This window comes from Diadema antillarum, unplaced genomic scaffold, assembly GCF_040938485.1.
Source record: "Diadema antillarum isolate AM-2024a unplaced genomic scaffold, OU_Dant_1.0 scf00000119, whole genome shotgun sequence".
Classification (NCBI taxonomy): Eukaryota; Metazoa; Echinodermata; class Echinoidea; order Diadematoida; family Diadematidae; genus Diadema; species Diadema antillarum.
In genome coordinates this window covers 1,087,096-1,108,816 of record NW_027271008.1, presented here as the reverse complement: position 1 = coordinate 1,108,816, position 21,721 = coordinate 1,087,096, and the positions used below count along the sequence as shown (strand labels likewise).

At 38.9% G+C, this 21,721-nt stretch overlaps 1 protein-coding gene across 1 annotated transcript; it reads right to left on the bottom strand.

The window, feature by feature from the left end:
* Positions 1-891: 891 nt before the first annotated feature.
* LOC139719994 (85/88 kDa calcium-independent phospholipase A2-like) lies at positions 892-21,247 on the bottom strand. Its single transcript, XM_071631371.1, has 14 exons — positions 20,992-21,247; positions 20,280-20,554; positions 19,259-19,474; positions 16,282-16,468; positions 15,448-15,632; positions 14,638-14,917; positions 13,475-13,604; positions 11,254-11,409; positions 8,637-8,945; positions 7,797-7,947; positions 6,618-6,754; positions 4,575-4,729; positions 3,216-3,386; positions 892-1,283 (listed from the first exon to the last, which is right to left on the bottom strand). Exons 2-14 carry the CDS (start codon positions 20,516-20,518, stop codon positions 1,065-1,067), a joined length of 2,535 nt encoding a protein of 844 aa, XP_071487472.1. The 5' UTR covers positions 20,519-20,554; positions 20,992-21,247; the 3' UTR covers positions 892-1,064.
* Positions 21,248-21,721: the final 474 nt, after the last annotated feature.

Sequence of the window (21,721 nt, the reverse complement as noted above, 5' to 3'; positions counted from 1 at the left end):
ATACATTTGACATGTACAACACAATTTATTGATAAGCTCAACTGGTCACAAAACTGCTTATAAATCTGTAAGGCCACATTTCGTCTCCCTTGACAGATAGTGGTGATTTATAGAAATTTCAATACATGTTTGTGGTACATGATTTGTGCGTCTCACACTCATATAAACAAATTCTTGTTATTATGCCTCTTGAAACACACTGTCACAAAAATACACATGCATGAAAATGCACTGTGCAAAAAGAACCCGTAGCATAATGTATTAAAAAAAAAGTGGTTTCTCCTTCCAGCGAAACAATAGCTTTAGCTCCTCAGGACTTACAAAAAAACAACAACCCAAACAAACACTTTGGCGCTTTGTGACATCAGCTTCACCAATGTAATCATCCATGATTTGATGCAAAATTTAAATTTTGAAAGTGTCTATGCACACCATTACTTCATTAGCTTTATCAATGTCTATCGTACACAGCCTAAAGAATGGGAGATACCAGAATATTCCAACAGTATGACACGGTTTGACAGCCAACTCATGTGAGCCTGTTAATATTATAACATAAGTAGTTACTACGAGTAAAACAATATGTGTTTTTGTATGTAATAAAACATGGATAGAAACATGTATACAAATGACTGATTTCAAACTGACAAATATCTAGGTCAATAACAAATGTGAGAACTTTCAAATCATTTATGATTTTCGCTACTACCTATCACACACTCTGAGCCTTGGAATAGCAGAGGGTAAATGTGATAATAATGAAAATCTTCAGCTAACAAAAATCACACAAAATTGTCTGAATAACATATCAAAGAAACAATGAGAATGTTATGATCATTATGAACACTCTCATACAAAAAAAAAAAATAAGGCATATATGTCATTGCACTTGTTCTATTGAGAAAATCTTGCACAAAAGCAGAGTCTAATTAATTTCTAGGAGTCACATATTAAAGCAGTTACAAAACGAAATGCTAATTTGCTGTGATAATAGGTTTGACGAATATATACTTTATGTCAGTCTATGGCACATGATGTGGTCATCTAGGTTTGTTACGGCGTCCTCACAAAGAATTCGCCACATTTGCCAACTGCGCAATCTTGTCCTTGTTCTTCTGGATGTAGAGTTGCGTGTCGTACATCATTTTGAGCAGCATGTGATCTCTTGTTTCGTCCATGGAGATGTCTGCACTCAACGGGGGGCTGAGGCGGAAGAAGGGTGCTCCTATGGAGTGGCACCATGCCCTCGCTCGGTCCACAGACCGCATCCGAGAATCACACACCTTAGGACGACAAAAGACAAGAGGCAAATCAGAACACTATCTACATACAATCAAACCTGCCTTAGCGGTCACCTGTCTATAGCAGCCACCTGCCGTAAGCGGCCACTGAAAAATCCCCCTAGGAGAAAAGCCATGCTATAGACCGTATGTATAGCGGCCACCTGTCTAACGCGGCCAACAGCCACCAATTTTGCCTCCCATGGTAGACTTTAACCCGGGGCTTTAACCTGTCTATAGCGGCCACAGACCCATACGGAGCCGCAGCTGAGCCGATAATTCAACACGTTTTTCCATTTTGCAGCAGTGCCTATTATTCGTGGCTAGCGTTCAGTCATGGCCACCGCTACATTCACCCACCATTAAAGATAATAAAAAGTTTTGGTACCTCAAAAGTTTCCTTGAATTTCCTTGTCTTAGTTTGTGTTTCAGGTTAAAGTACCTTTCATATAACTAACACTGTGAGACTTACTCGCCCCAAAGTGCTGTCATGTCTTAGTAATCATGCAATTAACTGCGACCAGCAGCCCCATACGCATAGCGACCAGCAGTCCCATACGCATAGCGTAATCGGGCTTCGCATTATAGCATTCAGGATCATGACAGATTTAGTATCGCAGGATAAATGTCAACTTAAAATCCCAAAAATTCTTCAATTTGAAGACTTACCAATTAAGGTGAAGTATTGAAAACAGGCTTCGGGCAACGTTTGGTTCTGCCTATAGTCCCTTTCTGTTCGAATTGATGACTGAATGTGACTCGGTTGAGAGGATCTTGGGAGAGCTACCATACACTGAATACTACAGCCAGTGCATGCGAACACATCACATGCGCACAAATTTCAAATCCATCAACGGATAAGATGTTTGTGTGCGCATGCGCTGGCAGTAGTAGTCAGTGTAGTAGCTCTCCCAAGGTCCTCTCGACCGAGTCACATTCAGTCATCAATCCGAAAAGAAAGGGACTATTTGCAGAACCAAACATTGTTCGAAGCCTGTTTTCAATACTTCAACTTAATTGGAAAGTCTTCAAATCAAAGAAATTTTTGGATTTTAAGTTGCCATTTACCCACGATACTAATTCTGTCATGATCCTGAATGCTACAATGCAAAGCCCCATTACGCTATGCGTATGGGGCTGCTGGTCACAGCTAGCTATGCGTACAATGGGCTGCACGCTGCTGGTCGCAGTCAGTGGTTTCGTACAATATTTATCGACGCCGTACGGCGACAGCTCTGGTACGAAACCATTATTGCATGATTACTAAGACATGAGAGCACTTTGGGGCAAGTAATTCTCACAGACAATGTACTTTAACGTGAAACACAAACCAAGACAAGGAAATTCAGGGAAACTTTTGAGGTACCAAAACTTTTCTTTATTATCTTTAAGTCATAGTAATGCACTTGATAGTGAAAATCTTGCTTGAAGTAGGCCTGATCATGCTACTGTGCAAGAACTGGATCAATACTGGCATTGTTCACAATGCAATGCACACAAAATGTCTGATAACCTTTCTAAAGCAGCCACTCTTTTCTGTCTCCCTTGGGTGGCCGCTATAGACAGGTTTGACTTTACTGTAAATTCAAGACTCGTTCATTTGATGGAACATGATAATCACAAAATGTTCTATTTCTGTTCAAAATGTCTATACAAATGCTGCATATATGAGAATGAAAGTATTTTATGTAGCATTTCAAGTATTTGTTTATCAAGATATTCTGTCCATTGGTGGATAAATACACACAAACAAACAAAAATTCCTCCTACTTTAAAGTCCCATTACTCACAAAACTTCTGCTACAACCAGTCTTTGGGTTAAAAGGAAGAATTAGGAAGGAGGATGCTCCTGATCAGTCCAATGACAACACTATTTGACTGCCAATAATGAATCCTAGATGAATCTCGCATCCAGCGGGCCAGGGCCCTTCTCACCTGTTCCACCATGATGTCCACTAGGTTGGCCCCGCCCGCCAGGGACTTGGCCGCCCCAATCAGGTCCACAGCACTGTTTGGTCTCACAATCTCCACATGAGAGATGGGTTTCAGGGGAACCAGTCCAGTGCCCAGGGACACCACCAGTCCTATCTGACGTGCTTCCTCACCCTAGAAGGCACAAAATAGATCAGAAGAAAATTTACATCGATGTAGGGCAATTTGTCAATCAGTTGCAATGAAAACACCTCGACGGAAGAATTTTCATGAATTTGAATAACAAAAGCAGTACCCGCTGCATGCTATAAGGATTAGAACCAACACTTGCTGTCGGGCGAAAGCTCGGTGGTCTAATGGAGATGACGCCTGTCCAGTGATCAGGAGGTCGTAGGTTCGAATCCTGCTTGAGTATGTACGCCCATGATTTTTTATCATGGCTACTACTAAAACACTGATCAATTCAGTGCTTATTTACGTCGATGTAGGGCAATTTGTCAATCAGTTGCAAAGAAAATTTGGGGACGTGCATTTATTACTTCGTTACAGAATAAGAAGAGAACTTATTCACACCTGTAAAAGTGGATATTTTCGGGTGAGTAAATTTTCGCACTCGGCCGAGTAAGATGAATTTTGCGTGATTTTAATTCCATGGAATCAAGACATTACATGGTGGTACATATAGCAAGTAAAAATATAAGGGCGCTTTTATTTTCACACTAGTTTAAGGTTGTGGGGAATGCACGAAAATTTCCTCAACGCGAACATTTCCACTTTTACAGTATTCATTTTCATAAATGCTATGACTTTCTATGAGTTTGTCTACACACTGCTTGGATCTATGACCGTACTTAATAGTATATCATAGCTAGAAAGAAATCAAATTCCTTCTATTCACAAAACCAAGTCAGGAAGTCAGTATATATTCGCTGCAAGACAATCTAAGATCCAGTTTTGTCGAATGTCAAGTGTCAATTTTTTTTTCCCCATTTGCAGAAAATGGTCATAATTTGCAAACCCTTCTTTAATAGCTGATATCTGCCACTAAACTTGGCCTTGAGAGGTTGTCCAGAGTCAAAACAGAATGTATTTATCGTTATTTCGAGCTAAAATACAGGATCACCTGCAGTTTCTTTGATTTTTTGAGGGTTGATTGTGTCCTCGGTTGTCTAAAGAGTAACGGTTACCCCTTCAGACAGAAAATCTCAGTATGATTATGAATCAATCATTGTTACATGCTTGTTTAGTCATCCTCAGGTTACTAAAAGGCCAGTTAAGGTCCATTTTGGTGAATGAGGACTTTAAAATGCACAGAAGAACACTTTTAAATATCAAACACAACCAGCAAATATACGCACACACCTGTGACTTTTTGTACATGTAGAATTCCTGGATTTCAGTTAGCGCATCTAGCGTTGGATTATTTGAAATCAGACCGCCGTCCAGAAAGCGTCCCATTGGTCGGAAGTACGTAGGAGCAGCTCCGCTGGAACGTGCAGCACGCCATGCGAGTTGTTCTAATGATGATGGAAAACATATCATTATATCATCCAGATATTACACTGTTTCCCATGCTAGACATTATGCATGGTAAAGTAAGCACATGTGGCTCTTAATAGACAGCTACTTAACTTGACAAAAAGCTGCATCACTTCGGTGATCCCTCGCATTTATCCCCAAGTTGAATTATCCTTCGGGTTTATGCCAGATTCAAGTGTGTGCGTGTGTGTCACACACAAACACACTGCTATAGCTTCTGACCACCCGAGCATTGAGAATTAAGGGTTTCTGGGACGAACATTGAACTAGGGCTTTCTATAGCTCAGTCGGTAGAGCACCGGTCTAGCAATCCGGAGGTCTCGGGTTCGACTCCCGATGGAATCCCATTTTCTGTGCTCATCTTTCCACTAATACAGTTGTAAGTTTAGACCAAGATAAATTTTTTTTTTTTAAACCAATTACAATGGAAACAAAGACAACAATGACATCACTAAACGCAATAACAGTGACAACAACAAACAGATTAGAAACAGATGACATCTTTCCCCAGGGTAAGTCAGCTAGCCAGTGTAGTGATATGGCAGAACTGAAGTAGAAACAAACTATTACAGGAGCTGTTTCCCTGAACATACCTGTGGATTCATTGAATGCAAAATGACATTTAAAGAAAACATAAAACTTTTTTTTTTCACAAATCTTAATTTTTGTGTGTCTGAAAAGTTGTTGTTGTGTTTTACAGAAAAGAAGAGAGAGAAAAATGGGGCCCTTTAAAACAAATAATTTGCCCTATCTGAAATTTGCCCCATCTAAAAAGTGTCTAAAAAGCACATATTCCTTTCACCTGTGGATGAGATATGTGAAGGTAAATATCACTATCCATGCCTTCTGGAAGAGCTAAAATTGTAGGTCATACACTCTTTCAATATCATCACAGAAAATAAATCATAAGAAATTCCTTGTAAATCTTCTATTGTTCTTTTGCTTTGACATTACAAACTGTCATGAGATCCATTTAGAGACAGCAACACACGGAATTGACAAAGACTATAAAAAATCCATAAATTTTTAATGGATCATCTTATTTCTTTTTCAAATCTTTGATGAGTGTTTCACTAATCTGTCCATTCACTGGATCAATGAGTACATTTTCATTGTGAGAGCTCCTGGCTTTGGTAATTTGAAAAGGGGATTCCCATTATAACTAAGTCCGCAGGACCAGCTGTTCTCTTTCGTTATAAGACTGTAAAAAAATCCATAAATTTTTAATGGATCATCTTATTTCTTTTTCAAATCTTTGATGAGTGTTTCACTAATCTGTCCATTCACTGGATCAATGTGTACATTTTCATTGTGAGAGCTTCTGGCTTTGGTAATTTGAAAAGGGGATTCCCATTATAACTAAGTCCGCAGGACCAGCTGTTCTCTTTCGTTATATCAAAATTTTGTTATAACCGAAAAAATAAGCAACAAAAATACATAGAGTGGATAATGTTGCGGCCTGAATATTTACTTCGTTGTAAACTGGACTTTCGTTATAACCATGTTCATTATAACGGGAGTGCACTGTATTTACGGTGACACAACATTTGCTCCAGCCACAAGTGCTCTGGTCTCATTATCTCCAAGGACTTAAGGTAGGGTTAGAGTTGTGATAGGGTTTCATGTTTAGGTTGATATGAGGATTAGGATTAGGGTTAGGGTTTTGTTTGGCTTAGTGTGCAGAAATTTCATGGGAGCAACTATCGCAGAAGCATATGTCATGGAACCGTATCTACAAATCATGGTCATAAAAATGATTGAAATGATGAGTGGCTATGTCCTGTTTACAACCAAAAATAATTTTGGAACAAAACAAAATTGGTGGATGGTGATGGCATATCACCATGGCAACAAACTGGTCTTCACCTGAGGATTTGAGCACAGGTTGGAAAGGAGGTTGGTTGGCTGCTATCCACGCTGACGACGTTTCCGGTGCTTCATAGTTCCGGAAGAGATGAAGGGCCGGCGGGCTCCTGTCCCCAAGAGTTCCAGAAACCATTATTCTGGAGGAGACGAGAGAAGAGATTGTACAAGTGTTGTCAGTTTACGACACACCTCAGGAAAATATTAGATATGTTTAACAAAAATGATGCTTACTTGCAATATTGACATTTTAGCACTGCCATTAATTGTATCGACTGTACTGATCTGCAGAGCTTCTTATCTCCTCTTCTCCCATGTTTCGCCACCGAGATGTCTCAGACTTTGAACTTGAGTGTACCAAGATTAACCCATGAAGAGATATTTCGTTGCTGGGATGACAAGATCTTGTATCTCAAATTTTGGTTAAAACAACTTTTTTTGGATAAATGGTCAGATAATCAGTTCAGTGATGTCCTGTCAAAATCCTAGCTGTCTTACCCCCAAAATGAAGCCACCATGGCATGACAAAGGAGAGGCTCTCCCATTTGATTTAGCGCTTTGGCTACCATGTTTTTTTGGTCTGCTGAATATTTGACATTTTGTATACGAGGTACTGACACCCCAGTGACGATCTGTATTTTCTCTGCATTCATATTCATGGACTGCAGGCTACATCTTAAGACATATTACAATACACACATACTAATCTCAGGCATCTTTACACACATGACACCAGACGATATCAGGTTTCACTTTTCACTGGCATTTTATCAACTAATAACAACGTCATCTGCACAACCAATTCATAGTGATATTTTAGATTAGATCTTGCATACACAAGTACTTTGACCTGTACCTGGATTAAAAAGAGCATGAGTGCTAACCAAATAATTGTTTCACATCTTAATGTCAATGGGGATATCCCTTCTATTGTCAATATTACTAGGCTTTTTGTTGATACACAATATATCTAAGTTTTGTCACTTTTTATCTTACCTTGTTTTCCCTTCTCTCTCTCTCATATCTATTTCCCTTCATTTCTTTATTTTCCTTCCCTCAATGTGCAAAGAGATATCAAATGATTTTTTTTTTTTTTTTGTGATATGTGCCATACAAATAACTTTTTTTTATTATCATTATTATTTTTTAGATATTGAACATTGACACTTGAACATGACATACCTTGGATACTTGAACTTGTCGATAGGCGTGTCAGCTCCAAATGCATCCCGCAGGAACTGTTCCAGCTTCTCTGAATTGTACGGCCTCCCACCAACGAAAACCTCATCCTTTAGTCCCATGTACAGCTTCCTGCATTCTTCCACAGAGTAACCTAAAAGGAATATGTATGCAAGTCCAGGAGTCAAAAAGGTTTGAGAGTAGCAAAATTCACACGCCTTTGCAAGATACTTAATTACTCACTGTTCAAAAGTGCTAATTGCGTTGATATGACCTATTGCACTTAAAGGGGCATTCCAGACGATTTTTGTAATTTCACATCATGTAGTACATAAATCAATGACTCCATGATAGATTTGTGGAATTTATTGTGGTTCTTGAGCAGAGAAACAATATTTTGAAAAACCTTAAACAAATTACGCTGAACAAGGATGATGATATAGGAGACTCACACATTTCAGAAATGTAGCTGTGTAATTCCATTACAAAACTGCTTGCTTGCGAGTTCACCTGTGCATAATCAATGCATGCATTCTTCTTTTGTTCTGCTTCTTTGAGCCCCAACTCATGCATCCTTAAGGTGACTCTGCCATGTTATCATCCTTGTTCATTGCAATTTGTTATAAATTTTGAAAATATTCTTATTCTTCATCCCAATTATCGTAAATTCTGAAACTCTCTCTTTAGTATAACTAATTTATAGTGGTTCAAATGTAAAAATTTGAAAATCATCCGGAGGTCTCCTTTAAGTGACTATTATTGTTTGCCACCAATACAGACACACCCACAGACCTTCAAGCTAAATCTTGCTACTATCCAGTCAGAAGTATGCATGGCTCTTACCCTGAGACAGCGCTATGGCCAAGATCCCTCCAGTGCTGGTTCCAACAATCCAGTCAAACATTTCTGTGATTTTTCTCCCAGACGCCTTCTCGATGGCAGCCAGAAGCTGCGTCAAAATGAGCCCTTTGATTCCGCCTCCATCGAGACAGAGCACCGTATCCTTGGAACGCCGACAGGATGGGTCTGGCAAGCCATCAGTTTCCATGGCAGCGCTATCCGGAGCATCGACACCACCAGGTAGTGGCCGTCTTTGGGTCGAGACTGCTGAGCATGTTTCATTGACACACTCTGTCAGGTATTTGTCGTATACTGCATTCCAGAAAGATTAATACGGGAACCCATTACTCAGAGAAGTGATTGTTGCAACTGTGTGGAATTATTAATTTAAGAGCATTTCAGAGTACAAACTTCATCTACTGTAAAGGTGAAAATTTTTGAGGTGTTAAAATTTTTGTGCATTTCACGCAACCAGAAACTAGCGTGAAAATAAAAGCACTCCCATAATTGTGCTTGCCATATGTTCCAGTGTTCAATGTCTTGATTCCATGGAATTAAAAACATGCGAAAATCATCTTACCCAGCCGAGCGCGAAAATAACTCAAATGAAAACATCCACTTTTACAGTAGTTTCAACGCTGAGAGGTCAACAAAAGAAGTTCACTGAATACCAGTATGATTCCATGTGAGACAGATCATGTCGATACATAATATTCGTAGCTTTTCCCCATGGATTTTTCTCAAAGAAATCTTTTGTACATGGTACTAGTAATTGTCACATGAATATACACATAAGGTTTCATAACAGGCAGGCAAAGTGAGCCATAAATGTTGATTTTATAATACAGGGAGACAGCAATCTGCAAGAAGATAACTTTGAATGAAGGACTAATCTCTACAACAGATTGATGAAGACTGTAGTTCAACTGAGAATAAAAAACAGAATATCTAAATCATATAACATACAGTCCTGTTGATACTTCACAACAGCCATTCATGTTTTCTGCAAGCAACCAAAGATATCATCCTTGTCTTTTTTTTTTTCTCTCTCTGCATAGCAATTGACAGAGCAAACTGAAACATAAACATCCTCTGTTTTGGAGTACAAAAAAGATCACTTGTGTATATATTGCAAGCAAAATTCTGTGATTTGCAATTAGATTTTATGTAGCTAATTCAAAGAAAAGATGGTGGACAACCCCTTTCCTCCTCTCCCCTCCCTCCAATAATGAAATATGTCTCCTCATGCTTGGTTAGATTTTGAGTTTAATGTATGTAGAAACTCACTAATATGTTGACCTTTTAAATGCCAACTCAGACAGCTGTAACTTTTCAAGCAATGTTTTTTTTTTTTTTTTAAAAGACAAACTGTTACCTTTAAAACAACAAGGAAAAGTAGAAATTACGCGGTGCGTAATATATGTCCCCGCCGGAAGTAGCATTTAGTAGCAAAATGTACAATATAGGTAAAAAATCAAGGTCAAAGGTCAAAGAAGTCAAAGGTCAAAATTCTGTGTAGAAGTTTTGAAGCCCTCACCTAGTGCCATCACATAAAGGAAACAGAACCGAAATCGGGTTAGAAATGGCGAAGGAGTAGCATTTTGTAGCCAATGTACAATATAGGTCAAAAATCAAGGTCAGAGGTCAAAGAAGTCAAAGGTCAAAATTCTGTGTAGAAGTTTTGAAGCCCTCACCTAGTGCCATCACATAAAGCAAACGGAAGTGAAATCGGGTTAGAAATGGCGAAGGAGTAGCATTTTGTAGCAAAATGAACAATACAGGTCAAAAATCAAGGTCAAAGGTCAAAGAAGTCAAAGGTCAAAATTCTGTGTACAAGTTTTGAAGCCCTCACCTAGCGCCATCATATAAAGCAAACGGAATCGAAATCGGGTTAGAAATGGCGAAGGAGTAGCATTTTGTAGCAAAATGTACAATACAGGTCAAAAATCAAGGTCAAAGGTCAAAGAAGTCAAAGGTCAAAATTCTGTGTAGAAGTTTTGAAGCCCTCACCTAGTGCCATCACATAAAGCAAACGGAATCGAAATCGGGTTAGAAATGGCGAAGGAGTAGCATTTTGTAGCAAAATGTACAATATAGGTCAAAGGTCAAGGTCAAAGGTCACGACTGAAATTCTGTGTAGAAGTTTCAAAGCTCCCATGTAGTGCTATCATATAAAGCAAACAGAATCAAAATTGGCTCATAAATGACAGAGAAGTAGCAAATTGAAGATTTTGATCACACACGGACGCACACACGGACGGACACAAGGACGCACGGACAGACGGACGGACGGACACACGGACACACACACGTACAGAGCCCGTTTCATAGTCCCCTGCTCGAACTCGTTCGGCGGGGACAAAAAATGAACACAACAACCCCCAAACCCTAGATGTAATTAAAGCCACCAGTCAAGCCTGCTCAGATTCAACAATAACACAGTTACTTCCTCTGGAAGTCAGCTATGATGTAGAAGGGATTATGGGAGTTGGTAATTCCTTTTCATTACTATCTGGACATCCTTGATGATCAGCTGAAAAGCATGCCAACGGTTGTGCCAAGTGGCAAACACAAACAAAGAACAGGGGAAGTTTTAACAGTATCATGGATCACGTCTCACCCTTTGCTCCGGCATCGATCTGGTCAACATCATTCTTCGGGGCCATGCCATTATATTGACCACCATGCTTGCATCCCCCTTGGCAGCCCTTGGTGCCCGGTTTGCAACGCTCCGCTCCAAACTCGTGAAGAGTATATATCACCTCTGAGTTGATACCTGCAAAACAACAACAGGAAATACATACAGCTATCAAAACAACTAGCATGACACATAATGCTAGATTATGACATTTCTTAATATGACAGCAAATGTGGAACTAAAAATAGTATGCCTCCTCTATAGAGCATGATTTTCCCAATAGGTCTAGAGAACATCTTGCCAATGTGAAACAGTGATTTCATGATTGACAAATAAACACTACCTCGAAAAACACCAATTTTCATGACAATACTTTTAGCCATTTTCAAAATATGGACAAAAACAGTGACATTTAAATATTTTCTATTGACTTTTGACCCAATGACCCAAAACTTTTCCTGAATACATTGTGCAGTAACAAACATATATACCAAGTTTAATCAAGCGTATACACTGAGCCATTTCAATGGTACATTAAGCTGCATGAAGAAAACATTGTAATTTCATGGAGGGATGGACAACCCAAAAACATAATGCCTCCTACAGGCATAACAATATAGCATATTGCGGTAAAGCTATTATTTGTCATATGAATACATTTCTATTCAGTTTTCAAAGAGGACTGGGGGTGGGGGGGGGGGGGTTTCCCCCAAAATGAGGCAATTATACATTTAAAAAATAAATAAAAATCTTGCAAAATTACCTGAGAAATACATTAATTCAAGGCCACACACATTACCAATAAAGTTGTTTGTTTGTGTGTGTTTGTTTGTTTTAAATACTTACTATAATGGTGCATAACATCCAAGTAAAGCTTTCATTTGTCACATAAATACATTTCTATTCAGATTTAAAGGGACTGGGGGTGGAAAGGTTTTCCCCCTGAAATGAGGTGATAGAACATAAGCAAAAAACAAACAAACATACAAATGAAAAAATCTTGTGAAATTGGCTGAACAATACATTTAAATCTAGGTCAAACCACAAACCCATAAAGTTGTTATTTTTTTGTGTGTGTTTTGAATACCTACTGCAATAGTGCATAGCAGCTCACTAAACAATTATTTTCAGAAGGCCAATGAATGGCTCATAATCAATCATTTTTGAGTGGGTCACAATTCATAGTCTTTGTTCTATCCATTTCACCAGGCCTGGGTATAGTTTGGGTGATTCAGAAATTTACAAAACAACATTGGTAGAACTTTTTTTTTCTCATGACAATCAGAAGCTGAAATCATATGACATGCCTGCAAGAAACAGGAAGTATCATTAGACCTTACTCATTAGAGAAAACTATTATTTGTCATGTAAATATATTTCTATTCAGCTTTCAAATAGATCTGGGGGCGGGAGGTCTTCCCCCGAAATGAGGTTTCAGTACATTAAACAATAATCTTGTGAAATGACCTGAGCAATACATTTAAATCAAGGTCACACAAACAAATCAATAAAGATGTTTATTTATTTGTTAGTGTTTATCCTTTTCATTACGCATGGGTATAATTTTTACAAAACAACATTGGTAGAACTTTATTTTTATCTCACTATATTCAGAAGTTGAAATCATTCGTGACCACCCAGCTCAAAACTCACAAAAAATTAGGTCAAAATTAATTCATACTTTTCTGCATAGTTATAAAATAGTGAGCTCTAAGCTTAAAAGTTATGTATAACTTGTTAAAACTGGACCATCCCAACCCACTCAAAAAGTGTTTCAACCAAGAGAGAGTTAGAAGGTGCAGTTTCATATGAAAAGTAAAAAGAGGATTTAAAGATCTTTAAATTCAATTTAAATGAATCATAATGAATGATTCAAGATGAATGAAAACATATTCTACTTCCAAGTAAAAGCAGCACCTGTCTGGAAAAATAAAAGAGGAAAAAAAAAATTTATATATAGTCCAGAAAAAAAAAAAATTGCCAACACCTCGATTTTAGTTTGTCCTATCAAGCTGTCAAAGTTTGACTGTAGCCTAGGTAGAGAAATGATTACTCTCCCAGGTAAGACAAATTTTACAGATTTGATTCAGTAAACCCAAATGATCGGTACACAGAATGGTAATCTGCAACTTTTTGCTAGTTTTGAGCTGAACGGTCCCATTTGACATGCCTTCAAGAAACCTAAAGGACCATTAGACCTTACCCATCATTCCTCCAATGGTGTTGAGTATGTCTGTTGCAGCCCAGTGCCTGGGAGATTCACCCTTGTGATTCACAACATTGACGTCAGCACCGAACGAGAGCAGCAGATGAAGGACTTGGAGATCTTTATTCTAAGAAGAAATTGGAAAGAAAATTCCATAGCTCTGCCTCTGACTGATAATACTGAGTAGTTCCTTTCGATCTGAACCCCACCCCTCTCTCTATTTGTCTATCTATCTATTTATCTATCCATCAATCTATCCATCTATCTGTCTATCAATCTATGCATGTATGTATGTATGTATGTATGTATGCATGTATGTATGTATGTATGTATGTATGTATGTACAAGTATGTATGTATGTATGTATCTATCTATCTATCTATCTATCTATCTATCTATCTCTTGCTATGTTCTAACAACTAGTGTCTTTGAGACCGGTAATTTACATGTCATGTTAGTTAGAGTATTTTGAGCTACATTATCAATGTGACAACCTAAGACAACAATTCCAACAATACCTTTCAAGTCATTTTGGTATCCATTTTATGACTCCTTGGGATGCAAATAATGACACTTAAAAGAGGAAATTTACCTGGAAAAGTAGTTTGTGTAAATAGAATCAGATTACAGAAATAAGACAATGAAAGTTTGGGCAACTTCTGCTGAAAACTGAGAAAGTTTAGTTGTTGTTGTTTTTTTGAAGATGTGATCAATCAAAGACAAATTGGCAATTCTCTGATGTCACATGAGCGCTCAATCCCTATTTACTCTCTAATACAGAGAAGAAATTTTCATATTCCCATCAAGTAAATTTCCATTCCTACATTCACCCTTGTAATAAAATCATTGTAAATGCAAAAAAGTATACCCCATCATCAATGATGAAAACAAGAGAGACTTTATGGAATTTCATGAACAGTGCAAATGGATGGTGAGCTCATATGCTACATTACTGACTTGCCAATTCGTGCTTGACTGATCAATTCAAAAAAGTCAGAACTTGCTCAGATGTCATCAGAATTTAGCACAAACATTTGCTGTTATGTTCCTCTCATTTTTCTGCTTCTATTCAATCATACTAATTTTAAGGGTTGACTTCCCCTTTAAGATGTGAGTTTGGGATTTGAGGACATAAACTAGAGTAAACACTGTGATGTTACCTTGACAGCATGGTGAAGAGGCATGTTGCCATTGCTGTCGGGAATGTTGGGGTCAGCCCCGCTGGTAACCAACGTGAGGGCGCACAGCGGTCGGTTGCGCTTGATCATGATGTTGAGGGCGGTGTCTTTGGTCTTGCTCATGGCGTTGATGTCATGGTCTTGCTCCAGGACCAGCTTGATGAAGTCCGAACTCTTGGCCCAGTGCAGCGGAGTGCCACCATGTTTGGAACAGGGCACTTTGCCGTGGTGACGATGGTTGTCAAATATTGCTTGTGCAGCACTGGAAAGGAGTTTGGTACCAAAGCATTTTCTGAAATCAATCTTTTTTCTTCAATCAAGCTTACACAAGAATAACTTACATGTGATGTATACATGACAATACAGAGATAAAGATAAGAAGACTCAAGTTTAGCAAGAATATCAACTGTGAAGACAATTTCCCCCTTTCAATATTCACTGTTAAACACTTGCATGGCTAATGCAAGGTCTGATATTCCCTATTAATAAAATATATTAAAAGAAAATTCTGTGATTCATAGTCATTCTAGATTCTCTTCAATGCACTGATTACATGTCAAGCACGTAAACTTGAACAATGAATCAAGAAGTGCACACAAACTACCTACGATGAATTAACCATATTTCAAGCACATAAACCTGAACAATGAATCCAAAAAGAAAAGACAAACACAGGAACTCCCTATGACAACATAAGCCTCAAAAAAAAAAAAAAAAAATTATCAGCACAGATATATTAGGATAAATTTTCCCAAACTTCCTGTGGCCTTTGAAACCATTACTTAGACTTACTTTAAGTGGCACCGTTTCAGGGCATAATGAATGGGGTAGCCAACTTTATCGGTCATGTCCACTGCGGCCCCAGCTTTGACCATGCTGACTGCCACATCAAACCTCTCCAGCTGGCAGGCGAGGAGCAGGGCTGTTTGTCCAGCCTGGTTGGGCCTGTCCAGCAGTTCTTTCCTCTTTGGCAGAATCTGAATCAATAACACGGATGAATGAAGCTTTTCATGGAGTTTTGAGGAGTTGGAAGTTGGCTAAGTGAGCTTTCCCTCTTGACTCTTATTGCGAGAAATGACATAGTTTATTATCAAACATGTGTTGCACTTTAAAGGGGATGGCTAGTAACCGATCAGTGGGAATCAGTGGGAATGCTGAGGGATGATTGTTCCAATCCTTGTGGGATTCATTTAAGAGTACATTATATATCTACTGTTGTGTAAAAATGATTTGCTTCAGAACGGTCTCATATTCAAGTAATGTGCAGACTAATGCCCCGTCACTGACCAGGGACGCTTACCTGGAAACATTAAACTGCACATTACTTGAATATGAGACCACTCTGAAGCAAATAATTTTCACACAAGAATGGATATATAATGTACTCTTAAATGAATCCTACAAGGATTGGAACAATCATCCCTCAGCATTCCCACTGATTCCCACTGATAGTTACTAGCCATCCCCTTTAAGCTATCAACTTTTCCACTTGAAAGAAAAGTGAAGTGAAAAAGACAAAAAGGTAGTCAGCTGCTAACAGTTACATTAAATGAATTGCATGATCGCCTTGAACACAATAGTGCAAGTCAACAGAAAAAAGATGAGGAATGGCATCACTGAACTTACCTTCATGATAACATCACCATATCTTGGTAAGCGGGCAACGTAATGGTACGCATTCTCTCCTTTGCTATCCACGATGTCTATCGAGGCTCCACACTGCAGCAGCTGCGCTACACTCTCTTTAGAACCGCACTCAATGGCCAGAAGGAGAGGGGTCTTTCCTCCCACACATTTCTGGCTGTTGATGTGTCTGTGGCAGAAAAGATTACATGGAAAACAAGGATTACCCACAATTTGATTAGAAAATTTCAGGGGAATGTGAGTTAAATTCCAAATAAGATGATATGTGAAACTCTTGTACCACATGATGTTGTCCACAATACTCCTTTATTTCAGAATGAAGTGAAATGAAAAATTTGGGAGGGGGGAATAAATTGTGAAATGCGGCATTATAATCATTACTGTAAAACATGATATATTGGTGGCACGAAATTTTCGCGAATTGGAGCCGACAGCCTTTTTCGTGGCATGAAATTTTCGCGAATTGCCACTGGCGTTCAAAGCATATAGTGTAGATAAGAAATTCCGCGTGCATTTTAATTTTGCGAATCTTGGCGCTCGCGAAATTTGTGAAAATAAAGTGCACGTGAACATTCCTTGTTTTACAGTACTTGTCTTCCAATCCTAGAGCTATTTCTAAGGAACTCTTCCTCGGATATATCACATGCCTTTAGAAATTGTAAACTCGTCTCTACTTTATGTTTGATTTTGTTTCAGGGGATCTCTGTGCCTTGCAAGAAGACATAGCCATCTACGTACATAGTGTATCGTCCAATATCAACAGCAAGGAGGACAGCTGCAACAGAGCTGAAGCTGTAGTGAACATGATCCAGGATGTAGAAAGTCTACCAAAAGTATTTTATGATAACCTGGCTGTGTACAAGGTTTTGGTAGACTGAGGTGAAATTTAGTAAAAGATTCAAGTCAAGAAAGTTTTTTTTTTTCTTTTTCACTAATAAAAAAAAAAAAAAATGATGCCACTACTGCCCTCTTCTCTATCTCAGTGTATCGCAAGTGACCACTTTTCAGCTGTTGCTAGTATCGCTGTATGTCCCATTTGATGTTGTCTAGCTTTCTCACACAGCCTTTCCTTTTCTACAGGGACATGCAGATTGTAAGTTCAACTAAATCACCTCCGGAAAATAACAATTTTTAGCCCATAAACACGCATTTCCCATTTACACCTGCCCGAGAATACTCTTGACTAGTCTTTGCAGGTTACAATTTTGTCCTATGCGTAGTAAAATCTGATAATTTTTTCATATTTTGATTTAAACCACCTGGAAATTGCAATATTAGGGAATATGAGTTCTTCCTTTTTAGCATTAGCACTTGATTGTACAAGTAATCAAATTCAGATTATTATAATTGTACACCCGAATTAGCTCTTATACTTGTATCACCATTGTAAAGTAGTCCTCTTTTGGTTTGAAAAGGGAATAATAAATATTGATCCTGAAAGATTAATGTCACTGCTTAATCAATCCTATGAAATATGACTAGGAATCTAAATGAATTTAGAAGAAAAGGAGCATTACATTTTACTGCAATCCAACTGAACTTCACATATTTCAAATTCTTCTGTGGATTTAACCTGTTGAAGATATTAAAGTCTCAACTTCTCAAGTATACTTGGGCAGGTAGATGAGAAAATTTATATCATAGCAAAATCAGTTCATCCTCACCGGGTTAACACATAGTTCTGTTAGATTTAAAAGAATACTTGTCAATTCCTTCAAGAGTGACAAATAAACTGAAAAGACATGAGAAAAAAATCTACAAGAGATTGATTTCTAACCTTTCTGGATTCATTGCTTTGCTAACCAATGAAAGATCTATTCTATGACATTATCTGCTGGTCACTACCCACAGCCAAGGACAGATTTAAAAGTTAATCCGATAGATTTGATTTTAAATCCTTCTACTATGGAGTGTCACATGGGGCATTTGTACAGTTTTTGTTTTGTTCATGCTTGGTTTTGGTTGTGCTTGCTTCCTAAATAAACCTACAGAAGTTTGCAAATCATCTACAAGTAGGTCTCCTGCAAAGGCATTAGTGGCAATTTAAGGGAAGCATTTATAAGTTTCCCTTCAAAAAGCTTAACCCTAAAAAGACTGGGCTACGTATATTTTGGTAGCTCGAAAGACTGGGGGGGGGGGGGGGGGGGGCCTAAAGGGCCCCCCTTAAGATCTCGGCCGTGGATCGCGCAATCGCCGCGGAAATTTGCACAATGGTAGTGTGCGATGTAATCTACAAGAGCGTGTATTCAAATTTTCCGAAATAATCTTCTTTTATTTTATTTTGATTAATTATGCTAATATATGTGAGAAATCAGTCTCTTTGATCTAAATCAGTAAATTAAGCTCCAGAAGTGCTCATTTTTGGTGTAATTATTCTTTGTGGCATTCTTAGCAAATGTACATGAAAAAAAATTCGGTATCAAAATTAATTTCTTATTTATTTTATTGTTTCATGAATTTCTTATGTATTTCTTTGTTTTTTCAACCTTTTGTTTTTGTTGTTTTTTTAAACAAAATTTGTGGCAGACACTTTTTGAAGCATAATAATTCTAAAACAAATTAATTTTAGCCATTGAAAGTAAAAATAAGCATATTTATATGAACCATGTGAAAAAACTCAATTTGCATTGACTTTGTACACAAAATCACATTTTTGAGCCGTTTTCGGCCTCACGTGCATGTACAAAAAGTTATGTAACTTCAGAACCGTACCCCCGGGCGTCACAAATTTGGTGTCAAAATGTGCGGGAAACTCAAAAGAAAAAAGTCATAGAGCATCGCGGCGAGAGCATTGCGTGTTGCAGAGTGATCGCGCGAAATGTTGAGGGGGGCCTTTTAGGCCCCCCCCCCCCCCCCCAGTCTTTTTAGGGTTAACACAAGGAAAGTTTATCATTTAATCACCTTGACTTGTGGATATTCCTGTAACATTCAAAGAAAATTAATACTGAAACAAACTCACTTTAATATTTCGGGTCCCATGAAGGTGTCACTGAGCTTTGCAAGAACTGCCAAATGAGCTGGTGAGAAGTCGTCTGAGTTGCGTGATAAATCGCTGAGCTTCTGTAGAGTGGTGATGTCATGAAGTCGAGGTGAGATGTTGAAGAACGGCTGGAGGTACTGATGGAGCAGTATGAACCTGGCAAGGGCGTCATCTTCACTCGTTAACCGGAATAAGCTGGAAAGAGACACAAACACGCTGCCATAAATCTTACAAGTTGCAAATGTGTGAATTATGACTACTGATTCTCATCCTGACATAAATAAGTTTTTACAAGTAGATTTATTCGCTCTATGTGAATGAGGTAACTGCTGAATCTCAAATCCTGACATGATGAATTTGTCCCACATCCGGGCCTAAAATTCAAGATGAAGGAGAGTTTGAAGAAGTCATATCTGGTGGGCATTGTCTCTCCAAATCAGAAATGACAGTTTCCTGAACTCATAATCTGTTGCAGAAATAAACCTGATTGTAATAAGCATTAAAAGCAATGAACAATAATTCTTATGAACATCTTGATCCATATTTCCTTTGAAAAAAATAAGATGTGTGAGTGTTGGAATAAAATTTTATGGCGAAAAGGGAGTTCATTGAAATTAACTGAACGGCTCATGACTTTTTTACCTTTACCAAGATTAGGTTTTTGCCAGCATTTTTTTTTTAAAAGATGGGTTTTGATGGCATTGTTAACCCCTTGAGGACGAGCTGATTTAGCAATGACACAGGATTCCCATAGACACCTGCCCGAGTATACTCGGGACTAGTCTTCAATGGGTAACTAAGGGAAAGGTCTGTGGCGGTAAAAGGAATAGGTCAGGTGTTTTATGTTGACAGCGATGTGGATCCACGATTTTCTGAATGCCTTTCTGGAAACATGTATGCACAGTTCTGCAGGATTGGTGACCCTAATGCCATATCTCTTGTTTTGGAACCTTTGGGTTTAAGACAAGAAATGGTTATTAACAATGGCAATGCACCTCACCTGTGAACCTCTGTGGTTTCTACCGGTGGGTGTAGCACACATTCAAAGATTTTGCTCTTCTCATCACGGTAGACCCTCATCAAGTCTGCGTGCGCAATGACTGCCATGGCTGCATACTTCTGGGGCTTTTCCCTGCGCACAGTCCACATGTAGGACTCCGTGTGTGGAATGCTGCTCATGACAGAGTTGAAGACCAGACTCATAGCCGAGTCCGCAGAAAAGGGATTCTTGAAAGCCATGGTGATTGTCGGCGTTGATGGAGGCTAATGTTGGAGCTGAAGTAAAGGCAAGTAAGAGATTGGAACACTGAAAATAATAAAGTGACCAATCTTAAATGCAAATGTCATCAGATGAGAGGGAGGTAGATACGACAATACAGATCTGTATCTAACTCTAAGATGCTCAGTTGCACCCAAATGAAACACCTAAAAAATAAACCATGTTATGTAAGCAAACCATCTGTCTTCATTTCTATTCTGTAGTATTTCTACATACACAATATTATCACTCAGTATCATATCACATGAATGATATTATTATTGATGTCTAAATATCTCTAATCCAAATGAACACACGTGAAAGCTAAGGTCGTAAGGAGCGCCCCGGGATAACACGTCACATTTGATGTATACACCAAATCCATGCCAGAGCTTCACAACACAGAATTAATGAAGAGTTATGGCATGCCTTGAAGTACACTCTCGTCTCCCACCTGTGTGTGTTGATCTGTATGAAATCCTCACTCACGCACGATGCGTGGAGTAGCTGTCGACGACCGTACTCCAACGGGCCCTGCTCGGAGAGCACTGGGGAAGCGGCCGATGCAGTCCTTGGGAGGTATCCGGAGGTTAGTTGCTGAGCAGCTAAGTCGCGACGACAACCTCTTCGCTAACTGCGAACGCTGTCTTTCAGAGTGGATGACAATTAACATGTAACTGCGAGATACGCCACTTGTCTTACTCCTGACCCATTTGGTAGAGGAACTTGCAGTGTAAAAATCACTGACGTCGACAATGTTTATTAGTTCTAAGAGACATCATCACCGGTGTACCATCACCACCGCCGACCGCTGCAAAAAGTAACTGTACTTTCGTTCGTAGTTTCGTACCACTTGAATTCATGAACTGTGTCATAGAGGGCGCGTTCTGGCTCGTGAGCAGCGCAGCGGCTGCTAGATAGAGCTCCGTTACAAAGTAATCAGTGCCAGTTAGAGGCCTAGTCAATGCTGCTGCTGCTGCTGATGATGATGATGGTGTTGATTATGGTGATGATGGTGATGGTGTTGATGGTGATAATGGTTATGATGGTGATGGTGATGGTGATGGTGATGATGGTGATGATAGTGACGATGGTGATGATGGTGGGATGGTGGCACCCTACAGAACCTTAGGAACTAAAGTTGCGCTGAAGAACCCCCCCCCCTTTTTTTTTGCTTGTCAGCT